This window comes from Prunus mume, linkage group LG6 (genome assembly GCF_029339155.1).
Source record: "Prunus mume cultivar Tortuosa linkage group LG6, ASM2933915v1, whole genome shotgun sequence".
In the NCBI taxonomy this organism is placed as follows: Eukaryota; Viridiplantae; Streptophyta; class Magnoliopsida; order Rosales; family Rosaceae; genus Prunus; species Prunus mume.
In genome coordinates this window covers 10,074,777-10,096,079 of record NC_142703.1, presented here as the reverse complement: position 1 = coordinate 10,096,079, position 21,303 = coordinate 10,074,777, and the positions used below count along the sequence as shown (strand labels likewise).

Genomic DNA, 21,303 nt, shown 5'->3' with positions numbered 1-21,303 from the left:
AGGGCAGAATAATCTCGACTATTTTCAATGAAATGCGAGGCTGAGCATAAACAAAAAACCTGATTTCAGTAAATGTAAACACAATTGTAATATAGTACATACCCTTGTATTATTGGTTTTACATGCAAACACAGTTTCCAACCCCCAAAAGAAAAATGTTTCCACTAAGCTCTTCATTTTGATCACATATACATTGCCATAGTCTAATTTCTGAGGGCAATGTGGCATCGACCGCATTTCCGTTTACATTTACATTGTCATTTGATGCAGTGGCTAATGCCATCGGTTAATTCTTGCAGAAGCACTGTACAGAGGTGAGGTGCTATGCAAGGGCTGCCTCACAGTAGCCTCTGGTTTCTGCACTGTTACAGCAATTGCGTTTTCTAGAAATGGCAACCTTAATCAAATCATTTCTCTTCATCCTCGGAGTCTGATTTTGCAAAAACTGTTTCGGGCTGGGTTTGTGCATAAGCTGGAGCAATGTACTTTGGATCTTTTGCTGCAACATCCGCAAACTTCAGTATGGCTTCTCTGGGATCTTCCTCCATCCAAGTCTCCTTGATCATGCCCCCTTGCTGAGACGGGACTCAAAGGATGAGTGTCTTTTCTACAGTCGCATTAAATTTGGAAAGAAAAGATAAATAATCAATGGAGAAATAACCATTACCTTCATAAGGTACTGGGTCAATAAGCTTCCTTTACTTGCACCTACTCGTCCACCAAAGCCTGGCCCTGTCATGGGAAGTTCAGGCTTACGGGATTTCAGTGGGTCCTTCAATGTTTTCTCTCGCTCACGCTTACGGCTTGGTTGATCTCTAAATAAAGGTAGAGCATGAGGGTTGTGAATCACTGGTTTTGCCTCAAAATCGTCAATAGATTTTTTCCTCGGAGCACGTGCAACACAAACAAGAGCTCCTTTTTCACTAAGGGTTGGATCATATAACACATGAGTTCCTCCTTGGCTTTTATCTCCTGCTGTTGCAAAGATCTTCACAAACAAAGGCATGTGAGACTTTTCATTTTTTACTTTTGGAAAATCGAAGGCATGTAATTATGAGTATACTTTCATCCTTCATTTATTGTGCATGCATGTGTATGAATGTGTTCAGTGATTCTCAATAGATCAACAAGCGCTTAAGAAAAATGATAGATTAAACAAGCATGTTATTATTGAGAGTTTACCTGATTGAGTTTTGGGTGCCAAGCACACTGTACAACACTACAGGTGGGGGATATCCCAACTTTTGAAACAAGTTGAAGTTTTGCTCGATCGAAGAAGCATAGCAAACCTCCAGTAGTGCTCTCCCTTTCAACAGATGTTCCAGTCAAGAAGAGTTGCTCATCAGGACTAAATGCTATATTAGTTTGGGCATAGTTGTTTGGGAGATCATCAAACACCTGAAGAGGATCCTTCATCTGACGCAAATCCCAAACCTGGTACACATGTAAATTAGAAGGGAGACACACAACAGAAAGAAAAAAAATTATGACTTAGTCCGATAATAAACAGCAGTATACTCCTTACTCATGTAATTCATTACCTTCAATGAACCATCAAGGCTTCTTGATAGTAAGATTCTCCCATCCATAGAAAACTTAAGTGCAGTAATATCATCTGAATGACTGTTTTGAACATGTATATCTGGCCTGCTTCCCCATCCAGGCTTAAGGTTCCATATCTGTCAGAATGATACATGTTATGTGAGAAGAAGCTGATGGAAATGGCATTAAGTACGATAACATCACAAATCTATCTATCCAACCAATGCAAACTTTCATTTTGAGGTGGAGGAGACCTAGTTCGCTTTTTTAGTACCGAGCCCATTTGAAGTAAGAGAGATTCAGCCAATACCTGTATAGAACCATCTCCTATACCACCTGCAATGCGTTTTCCATCACGATCCCAGGCACAAGTGGTGACCGGAATTCTTCCAGGCCTCGCAAGTTTTGGCTTGATTACCTGTTCATTGAGGTATTGCATCATTTAGTTTAAAGCATCAAGTTCGGTAATATACCTTCTCATTAATTAAAAAAAAGTAAAACAGAGTATCCACAGTAGAAATCATTCTAAAAGGCAAAGTAGCATTATCGGATCCAGGATCAATAATCCAATTTACTATTACATAAAGCACTTGCAAATTCTGCAGAGAACTAAAACCATTTTGCTAGTCACATAGTTATGCAAGACAACCGAAACCAATATTATACAAAAACATATCTTTAAGCAAGACCCAAAACAATATCGAACCTGTTTCTGAGTTTTGAAGTCATTGACATCCCAAATACGCAGTGATCCATCCTCGGATGATGTCAAAATGGTGTCTTTAGTTCTAGGGTGCCACTCTCCACAAGTCAATCCAGAAATGTGGCCCTTGGTATTCTTGAGATCACGAATATACATGTCCCCCTTTACAAACTCTCCCAAAGTAAGCCCATCGCGGTCATATATCTGAAAATTTCACACAAAGACGAAAACGGTATAGGAAATGCCCATTACGCGCCAATCTCATATACACAAAACCAAAATCAAAGAAAGCAAAAAATAATAAAATTCACACAAGAAGATGTTGATGAAGAGCACCTTCGCTTGAGCTGAGCCTGTAACACAGAGAAAACGATCGGCTGTTGGACTCCAGCTTATGGTACGAACTTGATGACCTTCAGATGGTTCGAGCTGCCTAAAAGATTGCAACTTTGAATTCATTCCTTGGAAATCGTACATTCGCACAGAATAGTCATAGCTACCGGAAACAACTCTAGACCCAGTGTGATCGACGGCGAGGGCCGAAACGACCTTGGTATGGCCCTTCAGCACAATCTCATTGCTTAGCGGAATCCGATACCTATTCTCCAACTTTGAATCCGAATCAGAATCCGAATCCGAATCGTCCATGTTGGACCCCACCGGCGGCCTCGGCGGTCCAATCATCTCGCCATCGTCGTCGTCACTCTCGGTAATCTCAGATTGTGGCAGCGGAGGCGGCGGTCCAATCATGACATCGCCATCTCCATCCTCATCGTCTGCAGGGCTAGGTTCAGGATTAGGGTTAGGTTTAGGGTTTTTGGGGGCGCGGAGGGAGGTGAGCCAGGTTTGGGAGGAGGAGGAGAGAGAAGGGAGGTCGTTGGTTTTGGTGGAGGAGGGTTTTTCTGGAGGATTGTTAACAGAACGACGAGTCGTGTTGTGAATGGCTTCGAGAGAGGTTTGAGCCTTGGATTGCTTGCCAAACGTGAGAGGAAATTCAGCTCTGATTCCGTCGTATATCTCTGCCTCATCGTCCGCCATTGGAATGTGTCTCTCTGCACTGTGCTTCTTCTTCTCCTCCTTTATCGATGTCCAAAACGTCGGCGTTTCTGGTGTTTTCCGACTTAGACTGGTTTATACGTGTTCAAGCTCTACCGCCATGAATTTTAAGATTTCGTTGCTGTTTGCAACTTTGCCGCGAGAGAAAGAAATAGCTGGTGGGTTGGGGTGGCCCAATTACTGCCCCATTTTGGACTAAGCCCAATTTTTGAAATTTTTTGGACACCCCATGCCCATTTTGGACTGAGCCCAATTATTCGTTGCTTATATGCTTATATCCGATTTGGGGCTTAGAAAACTAATTTGGGCCTTAGCGGCTAGCCCAATTCCTGACGTTCCGGAGTTTCCAATTCATCTCAAACCCAATTATTTCCCAAGTGCGCCGCCGGGCCCACATATCCAATCTTTTATCATACGTGTCTATTATCTACATGTCATTGTGAGGGATAGATGTGACCTCCTAAATCTGAACCACCACATATCTTGGACTCTTACATGTAAATGGTGTATTTTTAATTGTCGGCTGAAAATCTAATTGGTTTTATAGCAATTATGTAGTCAATGTCAAAGTCAAACCCCCATATTGGTCAATTCATCCACAATGCATAGAATATTAAAAATTAAATGAACGGTGATGATAGACATTGGCATGTATTAGCAGCCTCAACGTAAGCTAGCCTATAAACATATTAATTTATAAATTAATTCAATCATTATACGAAATGAAAGTGGCCAACAGACCCTAGTTGCTTGGGGTTCAGCGCATCATAAAAAGAATGGGACCAAGGTCATTTTATGTCTGACTTTGACTTATCTTTAATTGCTTGGTTATGCGCAATTGTCGTGGCTTCGATTCGATTTCTCATTTTTCAAACCAAGACTTAAACGGGAGCCGTGGTGGCAGTGGGTTGTTGCGCTAGTCTTCTTAGGATTCAGACTACATGGGTGGGTTTAATGTGCCCTGTTGTAGGGCGGTTCTTAATAAGTGTGAGGTTTTATTAAAAAAAAAAATATCGGTCATATTAGTAGTGAAACTATTTATTATATATTTTATTTTATTTAATCAAATTTTCGATGTGAGACTTATATTCTTCAGCACCTGGTTTAAAACAAAATATGTACCCAAGACATTATACATCTATGAGTTGTGATCTGTAACGCGTGTTTGTTTGTATATCAAGTTGATTTGAGGCGAAATAGAAAATGATTACAATCAATATGGAAAATCTGGTGAACTCATACCAACGGATTTTCCTTCTGGGCAAAATTTGATGGCGCTTATGTTTGGAATAGGTGGCCGCCGATTTGGCGCATTAGCAAATGATGCAAACTCGATAAATGCAATTCATATATAGTCGGTATAGTAATTAGCTACTCAATGCAAAAGTCAAACCCCCACATGATGAATTTCACTCTCTTTGGCATGAACGGTGAAGGGGAGCCAGCCACAATGCGTATGATATATGAAAATGTAATGAATGGTGATGATATCATCCATGATGTCTGAACCTTTTGATCATGACATATATCATGCACGACTTCTTTCTATAAATTATCCAGGAAAGTGGCCAACAAAAGCCAAACCCTTTTACTCTTGCCTTTTGTTTTCCCGTGATTTGCTATCTTCTTTATTAAGTTTGGTACTTTGGATAAAGAAGACTTGGGTTTTTAATTTGTCGTTCTTGCTGGTTCTTCTACATGGAGATAAGTTGTGATCTTGAGAAAGCTGGTCACAGTTTCAAAAACTCTTCCTTTTGGACTGACAATGGCGCGGGAGTTTTCTCATCATCTTCACGTGGAGAGGATGATGAGGAAGCTCTCAAGTGGGCTGCTCTTCAGAGACTTCCAACTTTCCAGCGCTTGAAGAAAGGTTTGATCTCTACATCCGAAGGCGGTGCCGACGAAGTTGATGTGAGCCGTCTTCAAGTACAAGAAAGGAAGAATTTGATTGAGAGGTTGGTTGGAGTAGCTGAAGAAGATCATGAGAACTTCTTGTTGAGGCTCAAGAACCGCATTGATAGGTAAGAATTTAGAATTAATCTCAACTCTACATGTTGCTCTTTTCTTGAATTTTCTCTGTTTTTTTTAAATTATATATTTATAGTAATGGGTTTGTTGTACTTGGAATGTATCTCAGAGTTGGAATTAGTCTTCCTACAATTGAAGTTAGATTTGAGCATTTAAAAATTGCCGCTGAAGCTTATGTAGGAGGCAGAGCTCTGCCTAGTGTCTTTAACTACTGTGTTAATTTAGTGGAGGTAATAATTGACCACTAAAATTCAGTTTGTGTATTGCATCCATAATCTTGGTGTTAATACGTTCTAACATGACTATTTGTTTCTGGGTTCCAAAGGGTTTGTTGAACTCCTTCCGTATTCTTCCTAGCAAGAAGCAACACTTGACTATCCTTAAGGATGTCAGTGGGATCATCAAGCCTTGCAGGTGAGAAAGTTGCAGACTATGTCTTATATATATATATATATATATATATACATTTGTTGGAGTTTGTGTGGCCTAATACTCACTTGGTTCATGTGTTTGCTCAGAATGACACTGCTTTTGGGTCCTCCGAGTTCCGGAAAGACCACACTCTTGTTGGCTTTGGCGGGAGAGCTTGACCAGGATCTGAAGGTTACACAAAATGAAATGGGGCCTTAAGATTTTTTATTTTAGCTTTAGTCTAAAGGTATTACTCTTGGATTATGTTACTAATTAGTCAAAATTCTTGTGCAGTTTTCTGGACGTGTGACCTACAATGGTCATGACATGCATGAGTTTGTGCCTCAGAGGAGTGCTGTCTATATCAGTCAACATGATGTTCATATTGGAGAGATGACAGTCGGAGAAACATTGACTTTTTCTGCAAGATGTCAAGGGGTTGGAGCTCGTTATGGTTCGTTTACAGGACTTCTTTTTATTGAACTTTCAGAATCAGACCAAAGACTATAACAGGAAAAGATGACTGAGGTTTTTTTTTCTTCTGAATTTTGACAGATATCCTAGCAGAGATAAGTAGAAGAGAGAAAGAAGCAAATATTAAGCCAGATGCAGACTTGGATATCTACATGAAGGTGAGAATATCTACTTAAGAGGTCTGTAAACTACAACTATATTATGGACACCATTTTTCTTGGATGATTAGTTAATTTTAAGTTGTTTTTTGTTATTATAGGCAGTGGCATCAGAAAGCCAGAGGGCACAAGTGGTGACAGATTATATTCTAAAGGTAAAGCATCATATTTGTTTTTGCAATAACAAAAGGACTTTTGAAAATTACCCTTGCACTATTTCTCTTTGTTGATCAATAATCCATTTGATTTTCAGATCCTGGGACTGGATGTCTGTGCAGATACCTTGGTAGGGGATCAATTAATTAGGGGCATCTCTGGAGGACAAAAGAAACGAGTCACAACGGGTAAACAAAGTGTTGTTCTTGCATTAAAGCACATGCATTTTAAATTTAAGTGGCAAATCTTTGACAAATGAATCATATATAGGTGAAATGTTGGTTGGACCTGCTAAGGCATTATTCATGGACGAAATATCTACTGGTTTGGATAGTTCAACTACATATCAAATTGTGAATTCGATCAAGCAATATGTTCATATTCTCAAGGGGACTGCATTCATCTCACTGCTGCAGCCAGCGCCTGAGACTTATGAACTATTTGATGACATTGTTCTCCTTTCTGATGGTCAAATTGTGTACCAAGGTCCTCGTGAACAAGTTCTTGAATTTTTTGAATTCATGGGCTTTAGATGTCCTGAGAGGAAAGGTGTGGCCGACTTCCTGCAAGAAGTAGGTCCTTATATTGCTTTGTTTTGATCTTGTGAAAATAAAGAAAATGAGCATCACACATGGAGTCTCACATAAACTATGTTGTAGGTGACGTCAAGGAAAGATCAGGAGCAATATTGGGCAAGCAAAGATGAGCCTTACAAGTTCATCACAGTAGATGAATTTGTTGAGGCATTCAACTCATTCCCTGTGGGACGCAAATTTGCAGATGAACTTGCAACTCCATTTGACAAGACAAAGAGCCATCCTGCTGCACTAACAACAAAAAAGTATGGTGTTCAAAGAACAGAACTATTGAAAGCTTGCTTTGCAAGGGAATTCTTGCTTATGAAGAGGAACTCATTTGTCTACCTTTTCAAGCTTACCCAAGTGAGTTTTAACTTTACTTAAGCTTCTACTATAACCATTCTTTTGTCTTGTGCTCCTGGGTTTGATTTTTATTTTTGATTTTCCTTATTTTTAGCTCTCAATCTTGGCTCTAATTACAATGACACTGTTCCTACGGACTGAGATGCACCGTGATTCAGTAAGTAACGGAGGAATTTATGCTGGTGCTTTGTTCTTCTCTATGGTTTCTGTTATGTTCAATGGAATGGCAGAGCTTTCTATGACAATTGCCAAGCTTCCTGTTTTTTATAAGCAAAGAAAACTACTCTTCTTTCCACCATGGGCATATGCCCTTCCCGCATGGATCCTCAAGATCCCTATCACTTGTCTTGAAGTAGCTGTTTGGGTATTTATTACCTACTATGTCATTGGATATGATCCAAATGTTGAAAGGTAAAACAACTAGAAAAGTTACCACTTTATGGCTAACATTTGTTTTCATGTTTTCTCCATTAAAAAAATTAATGAATATTCATGCACATGATGCAGGTTGTTTAAGCAGTACCTTCTACTCTTACTCATTAATCAGATGGCTTCTGCGTTGTTCCGATTCATTGCTGGAGTTGGTAGAAGCTTGACTATCGCGAACACATTTGGATCATTTGCTTTGGTCATGCTTTTTGCTTTGGGTGGCTTTGTCTTGTCAAGAGGTATAAAACAAGTAAAGAAACTTCATGTTACATTGCTTGATTGGTATGCAATGGTGTTTATTTTCTTTTGATTGTTTCCACAGAGGATATAAAGAAATGGTGGATATGGGGCTATTGGATATCACCTTTGATGTACGGGCAGAATGCAATAGTAGTCAATGAGTTCCTTGGAAAGAGTTGGAGTCATGTAATCCTTTGATTTGCCTTTTTCAAACATTTTGGCTTGTGTCGCTTATTCATAGTCTAATTACTTTTTTCTCTTGAAGGTTCTTCCAAACTCAACAGAACCGTTAGGAGTTGCTGTTCTGAAGTCCCGCGGATTCTTCACTCATCCATCTTGGTATTGGATTGGTGTGGGAGCATTGGCTGGATACATGCTTATATTCAATATTTTTTTCACTTTGGCTCTCACTTATCTAAAGCGTGGGTACCTTCACCTTATCTTATGCGCACTAAATCTTACAAGTCAGACTTTAACTCATAAGATATAAAACATTGTGCAGCATTTGACAAGCCACAGGCTGTTAGATTGGAAGACTCTAGCTCATCTCCTCAAATTGGCCAAGGTGATATATCTCATAAGTAATGTTTGTGTATGTCTGCTTTGAGTGAAATATGATTAATATTTTTCCCTTTTTGGTGAAAATAAAATGTTATGGACGTACAGAGAATGGAAATGGAAGTGTATCTTCCAGGTCCTCATCTGCAAGGACAGAAGCTACTGCTGACACTAACCCTAACAAGAAAAGAGGAATGGTTCTTCCGTTTGAACCATATTCTATCACCTTTGATGAAATCACGTACTCTGTGGACATGCCACAGGTGATTTATATATGCAACCACAGTTTAAGCGTGTTTGACTTTTGGCAAATCTGGTGCAAGTCCAACATTGTAAGACTTTTTTTAATTCGGACTTGCAGGAAATGAAGAATCAAGGTGTTCCAGAGGATAAATTGGTGCTCCTCAGGCGTGTGAGTGGTGCTTTCAGGCCTGGTGTTCTTACAGCTCTGATGGGAGTGAGTGGTGCTGGTAAAACTACGCTAATGGATGTACTTGCTGGCAGAAAAACTGGTGGTTATATTGAGGGAAAAATCACAATCTCTGGGCACCCAAAGAAGCAAGAATCATTTGCACGGATTTCTGGATATTGTGAGCAGAATGACATACATTCTCCTCATGTTACTGTCTACGAGTCCTTGATGTACTCAGCGTGGTTGCGTTTACCTGCAGGAATCAATTCAGAAACTAGGAAGGTTGGTATTTTAAGTTACAAACTATAGTTTCTAAGATTCATTTTGATTCTTATGAAGTTTTGCTGTTGTGAACTAGTTGAATCGATTGAAAGTTTGGTCCACTTTCTAATCCAAGTTACCATTCATGTTCAACTTTCACATATTTAGAGTGAGCTATTTATGAGCATTGTTAAGTTCAACAAGTATTCCTTCTTTTTGTTAAAAGATTATCAACCAAGATTGGACTTGTTGTACATATGCATGATTTAAAAGTTCACTAAAGCTGGGTTGTTAGAAAAATAAGTTTGTAAGTCAACCACCTGCCTCATCAAGTTTCATAAAATGAACATGATTGCAGATGTTCGTTGAGGAAGTGATGGGACTTGTGGAGCTGAATCCGTTGAGACAAGCACTAGTCGGGTTGCCGGGTGCGAATGGTCTCTCAACAGAGCAGCGGAAGAGGCTGACCATTGCGGTTGAACTCGTGGCTAACCCCTCCATAATATTCATGGATGAACCAACTTCAGGCTTAGATGCAAGAGCTGCTGCTATTGTTATGAGAACGGTTAGGAACACTGTGGATACTGGAAGAACAGTTGTATGTACCATCCATCAACCAAGCATTGACATATTTGATGCTTTTGATGAGGTGAAAATTCTTCATATATCGAAAGATTTTGGACTTAGAACTCTACTTCATTGATCTGTTCTACATGAGTATGATTATTTAACATGTCATTGCAGCTATTCCTGCTGAAGAAAGGAGGACAAGAGCTATATGTAGGGCCACTTGGCCGTCATTCTTTCCACCTAATTAAGTACTTTGAGGTATGATGAATCAAGAAATTTCGAGCATGGATATATCTGTATATTTTCTTTAAAGGTTTTGCTAATACATGTATTTTTCTATGAAGGGAATTGAGAACGTCAGTAAAATCAAGGATGGTTATAATCCAGCAACCTGGATGTTAGAAGTCACCAGTTCAGCAAAAGAAGTAGCTTTGGGGATTGATTTTGCTGATGTGTATAAAAAATCAGAAATTTACAGGTTTGGTTTTATATTGGAAAGAACCTCTCTCTTCCTGAGCAAGACTTGTTGGTGAAAACATACTCATCTATGGCATGTCTTTCAGGAGAAACAAAGCACTTATTGAAGAACTGAGCACCCCGGCTTCTGGTTCTGAGGACCTCTATTTCCCTACTAAATACTCTCAGCCATTTTTAACCCAATGCATAGCTTGCTTATGGAAACAACATTGGTCATATTGGCGCAATCCACCATACACTGCCATAAGGTTGATCTATACAACCTTCATAGCCTTGATGTTTGGGACAATGTTCTGGAACCTTGGCTCCAAAACGTAAGTTACAATGCAGAACAGAAAGACAGATATATATATATATATATATATATTCTTACCAATATATTTTCTTCCAAATGCGATTTTGAAAATTTTGAATCCAGGACGAAACAACGGGATCTCTTCAATGCAATTGGTTCTATGTATGCTGCTGTTCTCTTTCTTGGTATTAAAAATTCTACAACAGTGCAGCCAGTCGTAGATGTGGAAAGAACAGTCTTCTATAGAGAACGAGCTGCTGGAATGTATTCTGCCTTGGCATATGCCTTTGCACAGGTGACTGATCATATATTCTACTAACATAATATTTTAGGTTTCACTGAGATTACTTGTATTATTTATCTTATGCCATTTCCGTATCTTGTTGCAGGTTACAATTGAGATCCCTTATGTTTTTGCACAAGCAGTTATCTATAGTGTCATAGTTTATGCAATGATTGGGTTTGAGTGGACTTTGGCTAAATTCTTGTGGTACCTGTTCTTCATGTATTTCACATTTTTGTACTTCACCTACTATGGCATGATGGGTGTGGCCTTGACGCCGAACCAACACGTTGCTGCTATAAGTGCCAGTGCATTTTACGCAATATGGAATGTCTTCTCAGGGTTCGTCATTCCCCGAACTGTAAGTGCTGCTTACCCTCAACTTGTAGTGCATGTTTTTTGTGTGCATAGAATCTGTCTTCATGTCTTATTTTCTCATCCTGTAATTTTGATTCGTGTTCATTTGGCCAACTACAGAGGATTCCTATATGGTGGAGGTGGTACTATTGGGCATGTCCAATGGCTTGGACCTTGTATGGACTGGCTGCGTCACAGTTTGGAGATATACAGGACAAGCTTGAGACTGGTGAAACGGTGGAAGAATTTATGCGGAATTACTTCGGTTTCAAGCAAGAATTTATAGGAGTGGTGGCTGCTGTGGTGGTTGGATTCACTCTACTCTTTGCACTTATCTTTGCCTTGTCCATCAAGATGTTGAATTTCCAAAGGCGATGAAATTTTTGTTTCAACAGGATTGTCTGGGGATGGCTAACATGTCAACAACTTGTTCATCATCTAGGAATTTCTTTGATCTTATGTGTTGCAGTTTTAATTGTATAATTGGACAAGCTGCTTATGAGATACAAAATTTATAAATAATGATATGATTCGTTTACAAGTTTCGAATTTTCGAGGGCTAATCACTCCACAAGCAGGCCAAAAAGTTGGCACCAACCATTATCGTTTTCGCCTCTATCATGTGAAGCCTGACAACTGACACAATTATATTCGTGAAGGCCATGCTAACTAAGTTGATTGTAGAAGATATTAAGCTCAAACTTACAAGTTATTTTTTGATAGGGAAAGCCTCTATGTTGATTGTAGATATAACATTATATTATTATTTGTCGCCTGCTAAATTTCATGTAGTATTAACCTGAAAATTAAATGTTGGCTGGAAAGCAGCAGGAGAAATGCTTTAATCAGCAGCAAGCAGCCAGTTTAGAGTTTAAAATGACGGTTTTAAGAGATTTCGCAACGATTTTGTGGATTTTGCGGCGAATATCTGACTTTTCGTGACGAAATTCGGGCACCTAATCAGGGAAACACCCTTTAGCAACACTTTTAACCGCTGCTAAGCGTCGCAACAGAGATATTTAGCAGCGTAAGCCTAAACCGCCGCTAAAGGTCAATTTTGGAGTTCCGGTCGCCTCTCCAATCCCGAGACTATTACAAATGCATTCTTCCACACATCGTGCATTTAGAAATCTACTCACTACAGAAAAAGAGAAGACATTTTCTTACGTGTCCATGTTTACAATTATTACAAGAAAATATTACAAATTTCACTACTGCTATTTCACTACAAATATTACAAATTTGCTGTGCAGAACTCCTTTCCCGCTTGTCAGTACTTGGGTGATCACTCCCCCATAATTTAGATGTAACAAAAAAGTAGTCTCTTTCAAAATTCTCATAAAGAATTGCCTCTGTCAAAGCATTTACTAGAGCTGCCGGCTCAGAACCATAAATCTTCGCAGTGTCAAAATGCCGGTAACCCATCTGCATTACAAAATCATGCACTTTTAGAACACATTCATTCAGTGCTTGATAAAATAAATAAATAGTAAATAGTTGGAAACTAGAATATCTGTATGATCAAGTGAGTGATTGACAGAGTTGCAAAACAAAAGGCAGTACACAGCAAGCATGGAGTTTCTGTTTTGGCCTTCAATGGCAAAGGTTGAGGAATTAATATGGGTGAGCCTCGCTTGCTTAAAAATGGCCATACACAAACCAAAGCTTAAGTATTAGACTTTAACAAACTCATAATTAGGCTGTGTGTGTTGAGATAATAAGCAAGGAGGATCCACATGCTTGATTTTTGTTAATTTATGCATCTTAGCTAGCACCACCAGTGAGGCTTGTGATGAGTCACTCACAGGTGTCATTCATATTTCATTCTATGACTGCTACGAACACCAAATTTTATTCACCAAATGACGTAACAGTGTTTAATTGATATTTTATTCACCAAATGACATAACCTAATTGATGTTTTATAATGACAAACTTATTTGCACTCTCTCTAAAAAAAAGTGTAAGAGATGTTTGGGTTGTCCCAATATCATGAAGCCATTATTCGAGTCTACTACAATGTGAAAATACCACAGGGTAAGGAAAACTGCAAAAGTAATTTCATGCTAATACAACAGAAAAATAATAGAGATGTCAATCTTCAAACTAATAGACCCCAGAGAGGTAATCTAAAAAACTCTTCTAAGGAATTGGTTTCATCAATTCAAACATTTTGAATTTAATCTTCTTCCTTTAATTTCATGGTTCTAATAAATTACTGAATTTATATCACTAAAAGCATAACCAAAGTAACAACAACAAGAAGGAAACCAAATCAAGACGAACTTGTATATCAGGGAAAGAAAAAAGGATGCAAATTTTGGTTTTCTACCGGTCAGATATGTGGAAAATGAAAATAAAAAGATACGATCTTTTGAACCAGTTAGATATAAAAGGCGCAAATTTTCTAGTGCAGAAGCTAAGCATTTACCTGTTTCGTTCAAATTGGGAGCATGGTAGTGCATTTCCCCTGTTGTTACTCATCTTTCATGGCAGCTATGGCACCGTAGGAGTGCTGGCGACGACGGTTTGAAGAATTAGGTTTAGGGGTTTTGTTTTCGGTCGAATAGATTTGGGGATTTTGTCAAAACGGGTTGGTCGACGTCGCGACGATAACCAATTGGTCCCAATCGTAGGCCTGAAATCGTCATTTCATATTCTTCAAGTTCGGGTGAGGAGAGAAAGAGAAATTGGGCTTTTTTTGTGGCCCAAAGATACTTTTGTATTCAGTAATGAGCCCAATCTAGAAAAAGCATGTTTTAAATAAATATGATTGGAATAATTGCGGTTGTTGTAGTGGGAGTGTGGGATGAGGAGATATATCTTTCCATTTTCAAATTTTCTTGAAGTACTTTTCATTTTATTATTTTACCCTTATATATAAAATGGTGTTCCATTTAACATGTTAATTAACTTAGGGCATTTCGTTTGGTCGAATCGAATAGGTTCGCTGATACTCACTTGAACTAGAAGTTCTTCGTATCTTCACCTATGTTATACTTAACTATGAGGCAAAATACCAAACAAAATTTTCCTTTCTCCTTTTAGGTTTGAATACTATGTGTACATATATAGTTGGTATAGCTAGTCAATGTAAAATCAAGTCGTGAGATTGAAGGCTGTTGATACCATGTAAAACAATAGAGAGCTCAGGAATTGTTTGATGAGCTTGTATCCATCAACACAATGGAACAGTAAATTTATATTAGCAAAACAACAATATCAGTTACAAGGATTACATCATATCCCTATATAAGTGGGAGCCAAACCTATACATTTGAAATACAAATAGAAAACCATATCAGATTTGTTGGAGCAGAAATTCTTACAATAAAAATGTCTTCCATAAGTTCTTGGCTTTACTCCGCACACAAGATAAACAAATCTCCAAGCAATACTTCCCCCGAATCAGATAAGGAAGGGATGGGTACCTGCAAAAGATACTTCTACGCTCAAGTCAATTTTTGTGTGTATTTGTGTGCACCAGTTAATCCGAAATCACGTACCTTTCTCTGGTTGTGGAACTCCACATTTATACCTGGTGACAGACTTGGGGCGCAAGCCTCACTTTGCACGTCTTTTGTCTACTTCCGCCATTTCCGGTTAGCGTGAGTTGCGCGTTGTCAACTCTCAACGGTGTTCACGTTGTCCCTTGATTCATGCGGATTGGGGAGTGCAGGCGTTTGAATATACCCACGAACCTATGTCAGGCCACTTGTACACGAGTCAACATGGGGTAATGCGCTTGTGAACCCACGTTCAGTGGTGCATATCCGAACCCACGTTGGGCGGTGCACATCCGGAATCACATTGGGTTTACGCGCATTCGAACCCATATCGGGCCAATGTCAATACGAACTCACGTTGGGGGCTTATGCATATACGAACCCATATTGGATCGAACCCAATCTGAGCTCGTGTTGGGCTTTCGCACAAGAGAACCAGCATTGGGCCAACACCCATATAAACCTATGTTGGGTTGTGCCTAAATCTGATCCCGTGACGTGGCGGATAGCGAATTATTTTGCTCCCACAAGATTACAACTAAGGAAGTCCACACAGACTAGGACTTCTTCTCCAATCCTGTTACAGATTTTGAATTTAAACACCTATAAGCTTTGTCTAACAGAATTTCACTCTCTTTGGCGTGAACGGTGAAGGGGGAATTTAAACACGTATAAGCTTTGTCTAACAGAATTTCACTCCCTTTGGCGTGAACGGTGAAGGGGGCCAGCCACAATGCGTGTGATATATGAAAATGTAATGAATGGTGATGATATCATCCATGATGTTAGAAACTTTTGATCATGACATATATCATGCACGACTTCTTTCTATAAATCATTCCAGGAAAGTGGCCAACAAAGGCCAAACCCTTTTTCTCTTGGGGAGTGCTAGCAACCTTCTCTCCAACCTTTTCTTTTGGATATTTTCTCTTCTTCTCATGACAAGTGTCAATTTCTTTACACTTAAAACAATGTCATTAATACATCATACAAACTAGTTTTTGTTTTCCAAGTTTACCCTTATTAAATGTATTAATTTTTTTTTAATAACAAGCTAATTTTTTTTTACAACTTTCTTACCACCTTGTTAAAAAAATAAAATAAGAAAATGAAAACTAATTTTTTTTTTCCAAAGAGAACGTGTGTTTTGTTAAAAACAAAATAAATATGATAACAACATCTTGAAACAAACTTTATTTTTAAAGAAAAAAAAATGACGTTTTTTTAATTATATAAAATTATTATAATGTGCTAAAGAAGTGAAACAAAATTTGAATAAATTGAAGGAAATATAAAAGCTAATATATTTTAAAAGGGTAAACTTGGAAAACAAAAACTAACTTGTGTGATGCATTAATGACATTGTTTTAAGTGTAAGGAAAATGACACACATGAGAAGAAGAGATAAGGTCCAAAAGAGAAGGTTAGAGAGAAGGTTGCTAGCATTCCTCTTTTCTCTTTTGCTTTCTGTTTTCCCATGGTTTGCTATATTCTTTAATTTGTAGCTCTAGCTAGCTCTTGCTGGTTCTTCTACAATGGAGATAAGTTGTGATCTTGAGAAAGCTGGTCATAGTTTCAAAAACTCTTCCTTTTGGACTGACAATGGCGCAGGAGTTTTCTCATCATTTTCACGTGGAGAGGTTGACGAGGAAGCTCTCAAGTGGGCTGCTCTTCAGAGACTTCCAACATTCCAGCGCTTGAAGAAAGGTTTGATCTCTACATCCGAAGGCCGTGCCGACGAAGTTGATGTGAGCCGTCTTCAAGTACAAGAAAGGAAGAATTTGATTGAGAGGTTGGTTGGAGTAGCTGAAGAGGATCATGAGAACTTCTTGTTGAGGCTCAAGAACCGCATTGATAGGTAAGAATTTAGAATTAATCTCAACTCTATATATTGTTCTTTTTCTTGAATTTTCTCTTATTTATAATAATGGGTTTGTTTTACTTGGAATGTATCTCAGAGTTGGAATTAGTCTTCCTACAATTGATGTTAGATTTGAGCATTTAAAAATTGCAGCTGAAGCTTATGTAGGAGGCAGAGCTCTGCCTACAGTCTTTAAGTACAGTGTTAATTTAGTGGAGGTAATGATTAACCACTAGAATTCAGTTTGTGTATTGCATATATAATCTTGGTGTTAATACATTCTAACATAACTATTTGTTTCTGGGTTCCAAAGGGGTTGTTGAACTCCTTCCGTATTCTTCCTAGCAAGAAGCAACACTTGACTATCCTTAAAAATGTCAGTGGGATCATCAAGCCTTGCAGGTGAGAAAGCTGCAGACTATGTCTTATATATATATATATTTGTTGGAGTTTGTGTGGCTTAATACTCACTTGGTTCATGTGTTTGCTCAAAATGACACTGCTTTTGGGTCCTCCGAGTTCCGGAAAGACAACACTGTTGTTGGCTTTGGCGGGAGAGCTTGACCAGGATCTTAAGGTTACACAAAATGAAATGGGGCCTTAAGATTTTTTATTTTAGCTTTAGTCTAAAGGTATTACTCTTGGATTATGTTACTAATTAGTCAAAACTCTTGGACGTGTGCCTCAGAGGAGTGCTGTCTATATCAGTCAACATGATGTTCATATGGGAGAGATGACAGTCGGAGAAACGTTGGCTTTTTCTGCAAGATGCCAAGGGATTGGAACTCGTTATGGTTCGTTTACAGGACTTCTTTTTATTGAGCTTTCAGAATCATACCAAAGACTATAACTGGAAAAGATGATTGAGGTTCTTTTTTCTTCTGAACTTTGACAGATATCCTAGCAGAGATAAGTAGAAGAGAGAAAGAAGCGAATATTAAGCCAGATGCAGACTTGGATATCTACATGAAGGTGAGAATATCTACTTAAGAGGTCTGTAAACTACAACTATATTATGGACACCATTTTCTTGGATGATTAGTTAATTAAAGGACAAACTATATTTCAGGATTCAGGGGAGTTTTTTTTTGTTTTACAAGATGTTCTTTAAATGATCAACCATTTAGTGATGTTCATTTTAAGTTGTTTTTGTTATTATAAGCAGTGGCGTCAGAAAGCCAGAGGGCACAAGTGATGACAGAATATATTCTAAAGGTGGAGCATCATATTTGTTTTTGCAATAACAAAAGGACTTTTGAAAATTACCCATGCACTATTTCTCTTTATTGATCAATAATCCATTTGATTTTCAGATCCTGGGACTGGATGTCTGTGCAGATACCTTGGTAGGGGATCAATTAATTAGGGGCATCTCTGGAGGACAAAAGAAACGAGTCACAACGGGTAAACAAAGTCTTGTTCTTGCATTAAAGCACATGCATTTTAAATTTAAGTGGCAAATCGTTGACAAATGAATCATATATAGGTGAAATGTTGGTTGGACCTGCTAAGGCATTATTACTGGTTTGGATAGTTCAACTACATATCAAATTGTGAATTTGATCAAGCAATATGTTCATATTCTCAAGGGGACTGCATTCATCTCACTGCTGCAGCCAGCACCTGAGACTTATGAACTATTTGATGACATTGTTCTCCTTTCTGATGGTCAAATTGTGTACCAAGGTCCTCGTGAACAAGTTCTTGAATTTTTTGAATCCATGGGCTTTAGATGTCCTGAGAGGAAAGGTGTGGCCGACTTCCTGCAAGAAGTAGGTCCTTATATTTGCTTTGTTTTGATCTTGTGAAAATAAAGAAAATGAGCATCACACATGGAGTCTCACATAAAATATGTTGTAGGGCACGTCAAGGAAAGATCAGAAGCAATATTGGGCAAGCAAGGATGAGCTTTACAAGTTCATTACAGTCGAGGAATTTGTTGAGACATTCAACTCATTCCCTGTGGGACGCAAACTTGCAGATGAACTTGCAACTCCATTTGACAAGACAAAGAGCCATCCAGCTGCACTAACAACAAAAAAGTATGGTGTTCGAAAAACAGAACTATTGAAAGCTTGCTTTGCAAGGGAATTCTTGCTTATGAAGAGGAACTCATTTGTCTACCTTTTCAAGCTTACCCAAGTGAGTTTTAACTATACTTAAGCTTCTACTATAACCATTCTTTTGTCTTGTGCTCCTGGGTTTGATTTTTATTTTTTATTTTCCTTATTTTTAGCTCTCAATCTTGGCTTTAATTACAATGACACTGTTCCTACGGACAGAGATGCACCGTGATTCAGCAAGTGACAGAGGAATTTATGCTGGTGTGTTTTGTTCTTCTCCATGGTTTCTGTTATGTTCAATGGAATGGCAGAGCTTTCTATGACAATTGCCAAGCTTCCTGTTTTTTATAAGCAAAGAAAACTACTCTTCTTTCCACCATGGGCATATGCCCTTCCCGCATGGATCCTCAAGATCCCTATCACTTGTCTTGAAGTAGCTGTTTGGGTATTTATTACCTACTATGTCATTGGATATGATCCAAATGTTGAAAGGTAAAACAACTAGAAAAAGTTACCACTTTATGGCTAACATTTGTTTTCATGTTTTCTCCATAAAAATAATAATGAATATTCATGCACATGATGCAGGTTGTTTAAGCAGTACCTTCTACTCTTACTCATTAATCAGATGGCTTCTGCGTTGTTCCGATTCATTGCTGGAGTTGGTAGAAGCTTGACTATCGCGAACACGTTTGGATCATTTGCTCTGGTCATGCTTTTTGCTTTGGGTGGCTTTGTCTTGTCAAGAGGTATAACACAAGTAAAGAAACTTCATGTTACGTTGCTTAATTGGTATGCAATGGTGTTTATTTTCTTTTGATTGTTTCCACAGAGGATATAAAGAAATGGTGGATATGGGGCTATTGGATATCACCTTTGATGTACGGGCAGAATGCAATAGTAGTCAATGAGTTCCTTGGAAAGAGTTGGAGTCATGTAATCCTTTGATTTGCCTTTTTCAAACATTTTGTCTGCTTTTGGGTCCTCCGAGCTGGTCTTTGATGGGCGGATCGAGTCGGGCCTTCTTGCCCTAAAACGAGCTGAGTTGAGCTTTAGACACCTTAGCCCAAGCCCAATCCTCTATAAAATGGGTTGGGTTGGCTCATGGATCACACCAGGCATGCTCGGGCCTCCTCTCAAAGTAAACTTAGGTTTTAGCCACACAAAAACTTTCACTTTTGAAAAATGCCAAAAGTTTTCTGAAAAAGGCAGAAAAACCCTCAACTTTCAAACTAAAAACATGCAAATGTAAAGGATTCTTTAGGAAATCCAAAATTAATAAGGGCATTTTTGTCCATTTTGGCTTTTAAAAAAAATATTTCTCTCTCATTTGACCTTTTCCAAAATGCCCCCATCATCATTTGGCCCACATGCCCGCCACCCCAAACTAAAATGTTTGAAAGGGGCAAATTAAAGGATTACATGACTCAACTCTTTTCAAGGAACTCATTGACTACTATTGTATTATGCCCGTACATCAAAGGCGATATCCAGTAACCCCATACCTAATTTCTTTCTATCCTATGTGGAAACAATCAAAAGAAAATAAACAACATTGATACCAATTAAGCATTCTAACATGAATTCAAGAACTTGTTCATGAGGACCTTGGTACACAATTTGACAATGAGAAAGGCGAACAATGTAATCAAATAGTTCATAAGTCTTGGGTGTTGGCTGCAGCAGTGAGATGAATGCAATCCCCTTGAGAATGTGAACATATTGCTTGACTGAATTCTTAATTTGATACGTAGTTGAACTATCCAAACTAGTAGATATTTTGTCCATGAATAATATCTTAGCAGGTTCAATCAATATTTCAAATATATAAAATTCATTTTCAAAGATTTGCCACTTAAATTTACAATGCATGTGCTTTAATAACAGGAAACCTAGCTGGGTTGGGCTTTTTCTTGATGGGCTAGGTTGGGCGCCATCAACCCATGGGCTTTCTAGCCGTATGATGACCCATACGTCCAACTCAACGAGAAAAAACCTAACCCAACTCATTGTTTAGAGGACTGGGCTTGGGCTAAGGTGTCTAAAGCCCAACCTAACTTGACTCGTTTGAGCCTAAGAAGTGCCTTTTGAACCAGTTAGATAAAAAAGACACAATTTCTCTAGTGTAGAAGTTAACTATTTACCTTGTTTCGTTCAAATTGGGAGCATGGTAGTACATTTCCCCTCTTGTTACCCATCTAATAGAGGTGTTATGGCGACGGATGTTTTGAAGAACTAGGTTTAGGGATTTTATTTTCGGTCGAATATATTTGGGGAATTTTTCAAAATGGGTTGGTCGATGATAATTAATTGGTAGGCTTGTAAAATAGGTTAGGTCATGTCGACTCAACTCTAAGAGAGGTTAGATTAGGTCCTACTAAATTACGAGCTTTTTTGGCCCTAAAGGTTGAATAGGTGGGACCAGGCCAACATTATGTAAAACATGTTAAGCCGAAGTTCTACCCAAGAGTCAAGCATTTTTGGGCTCATGTGCGGGCCAATGGGCTGCATCCTACATAGCG

General features: G+C 38.6%; 2 protein-coding genes and 1 pseudogene across 3 annotated transcripts; 2 read left to right on the top strand and 1 right to left on the bottom strand.

Moving 5' to 3' along the window:
• Positions 1 to 47: 47 nt before the first annotated feature.
• On the bottom strand, positions 48 to 3,420 carry LOC103334393 (Transducin/WD40 repeat-like superfamily protein). The gene is made up of 7 exons (XM_008237354.2): positions 2,582 to 3,420; positions 2,249 to 2,449; positions 1,853 to 1,960; positions 1,542 to 1,679; positions 1,183 to 1,434; positions 668 to 988; positions 48 to 575 (listed from the first exon to the last, which is right to left on the bottom strand). Exons 1-7 carry the CDS (start codon positions 3,281 to 3,283, stop codon positions 408 to 410), a joined length of 1,890 nt encoding a protein of 629 aa, XP_008235576.2. The 5' UTR covers positions 3,284 to 3,420; the 3' UTR covers positions 48 to 407.
• A 1,109-nt stretch (positions 3,421 to 4,529) lies between these two features.
• LOC103334395 (pleiotropic drug resistance protein 1-like) lies at positions 4,530 to 11,892 on the top strand. Its single transcript, XM_089054050.1, has 24 exons — positions 4,530 to 5,322; positions 5,439 to 5,559; positions 5,655 to 5,743; positions 5,848 to 5,932; positions 6,035 to 6,194; positions 6,296 to 6,372; positions 6,474 to 6,527; positions 6,626 to 6,716; positions 6,799 to 7,100; positions 7,188 to 7,469; positions 7,564 to 7,880; positions 7,977 to 8,137; positions 8,221 to 8,324; positions 8,404 to 8,560; positions 8,641 to 8,703; positions 8,805 to 8,959; positions 9,058 to 9,390; positions 9,728 to 10,018; positions 10,114 to 10,197; positions 10,284 to 10,417; positions 10,503 to 10,730; positions 10,835 to 11,006; positions 11,101 to 11,355; positions 11,472 to 11,892. Exons 1-24 carry the CDS (start codon positions 5,000 to 5,002, stop codon positions 11,727 to 11,729), a joined length of 4,296 nt encoding a protein of 1,431 aa, XP_088910176.1. The 5' UTR covers positions 4,530 to 4,999; the 3' UTR covers positions 11,730 to 11,892.
• Positions 11,893 to 16,314: 4,422 nt separating this feature from the next.
• On the top strand, positions 16,315 to 20,628 carry LOC103334398 (pleiotropic drug resistance protein 1-like; annotated as a pseudogene). Its single transcript, XR_016127772.1, has 13 exons — positions 16,315 to 16,715; positions 16,816 to 16,936; positions 17,032 to 17,120; positions 17,211 to 17,306; positions 17,379 to 17,512; positions 17,614 to 17,690; positions 17,862 to 17,933; positions 18,032 to 18,122; positions 18,205 to 18,490; positions 18,579 to 18,860; positions 18,955 to 19,273; positions 19,370 to 19,530; positions 19,614 to 20,628. The product of XR_016127772.1 is annotated as a pleiotropic drug resistance protein 1-like (transcript).
• The last annotated feature ends 675 nt before the right edge of the window (positions 20,629 to 21,303 follow it).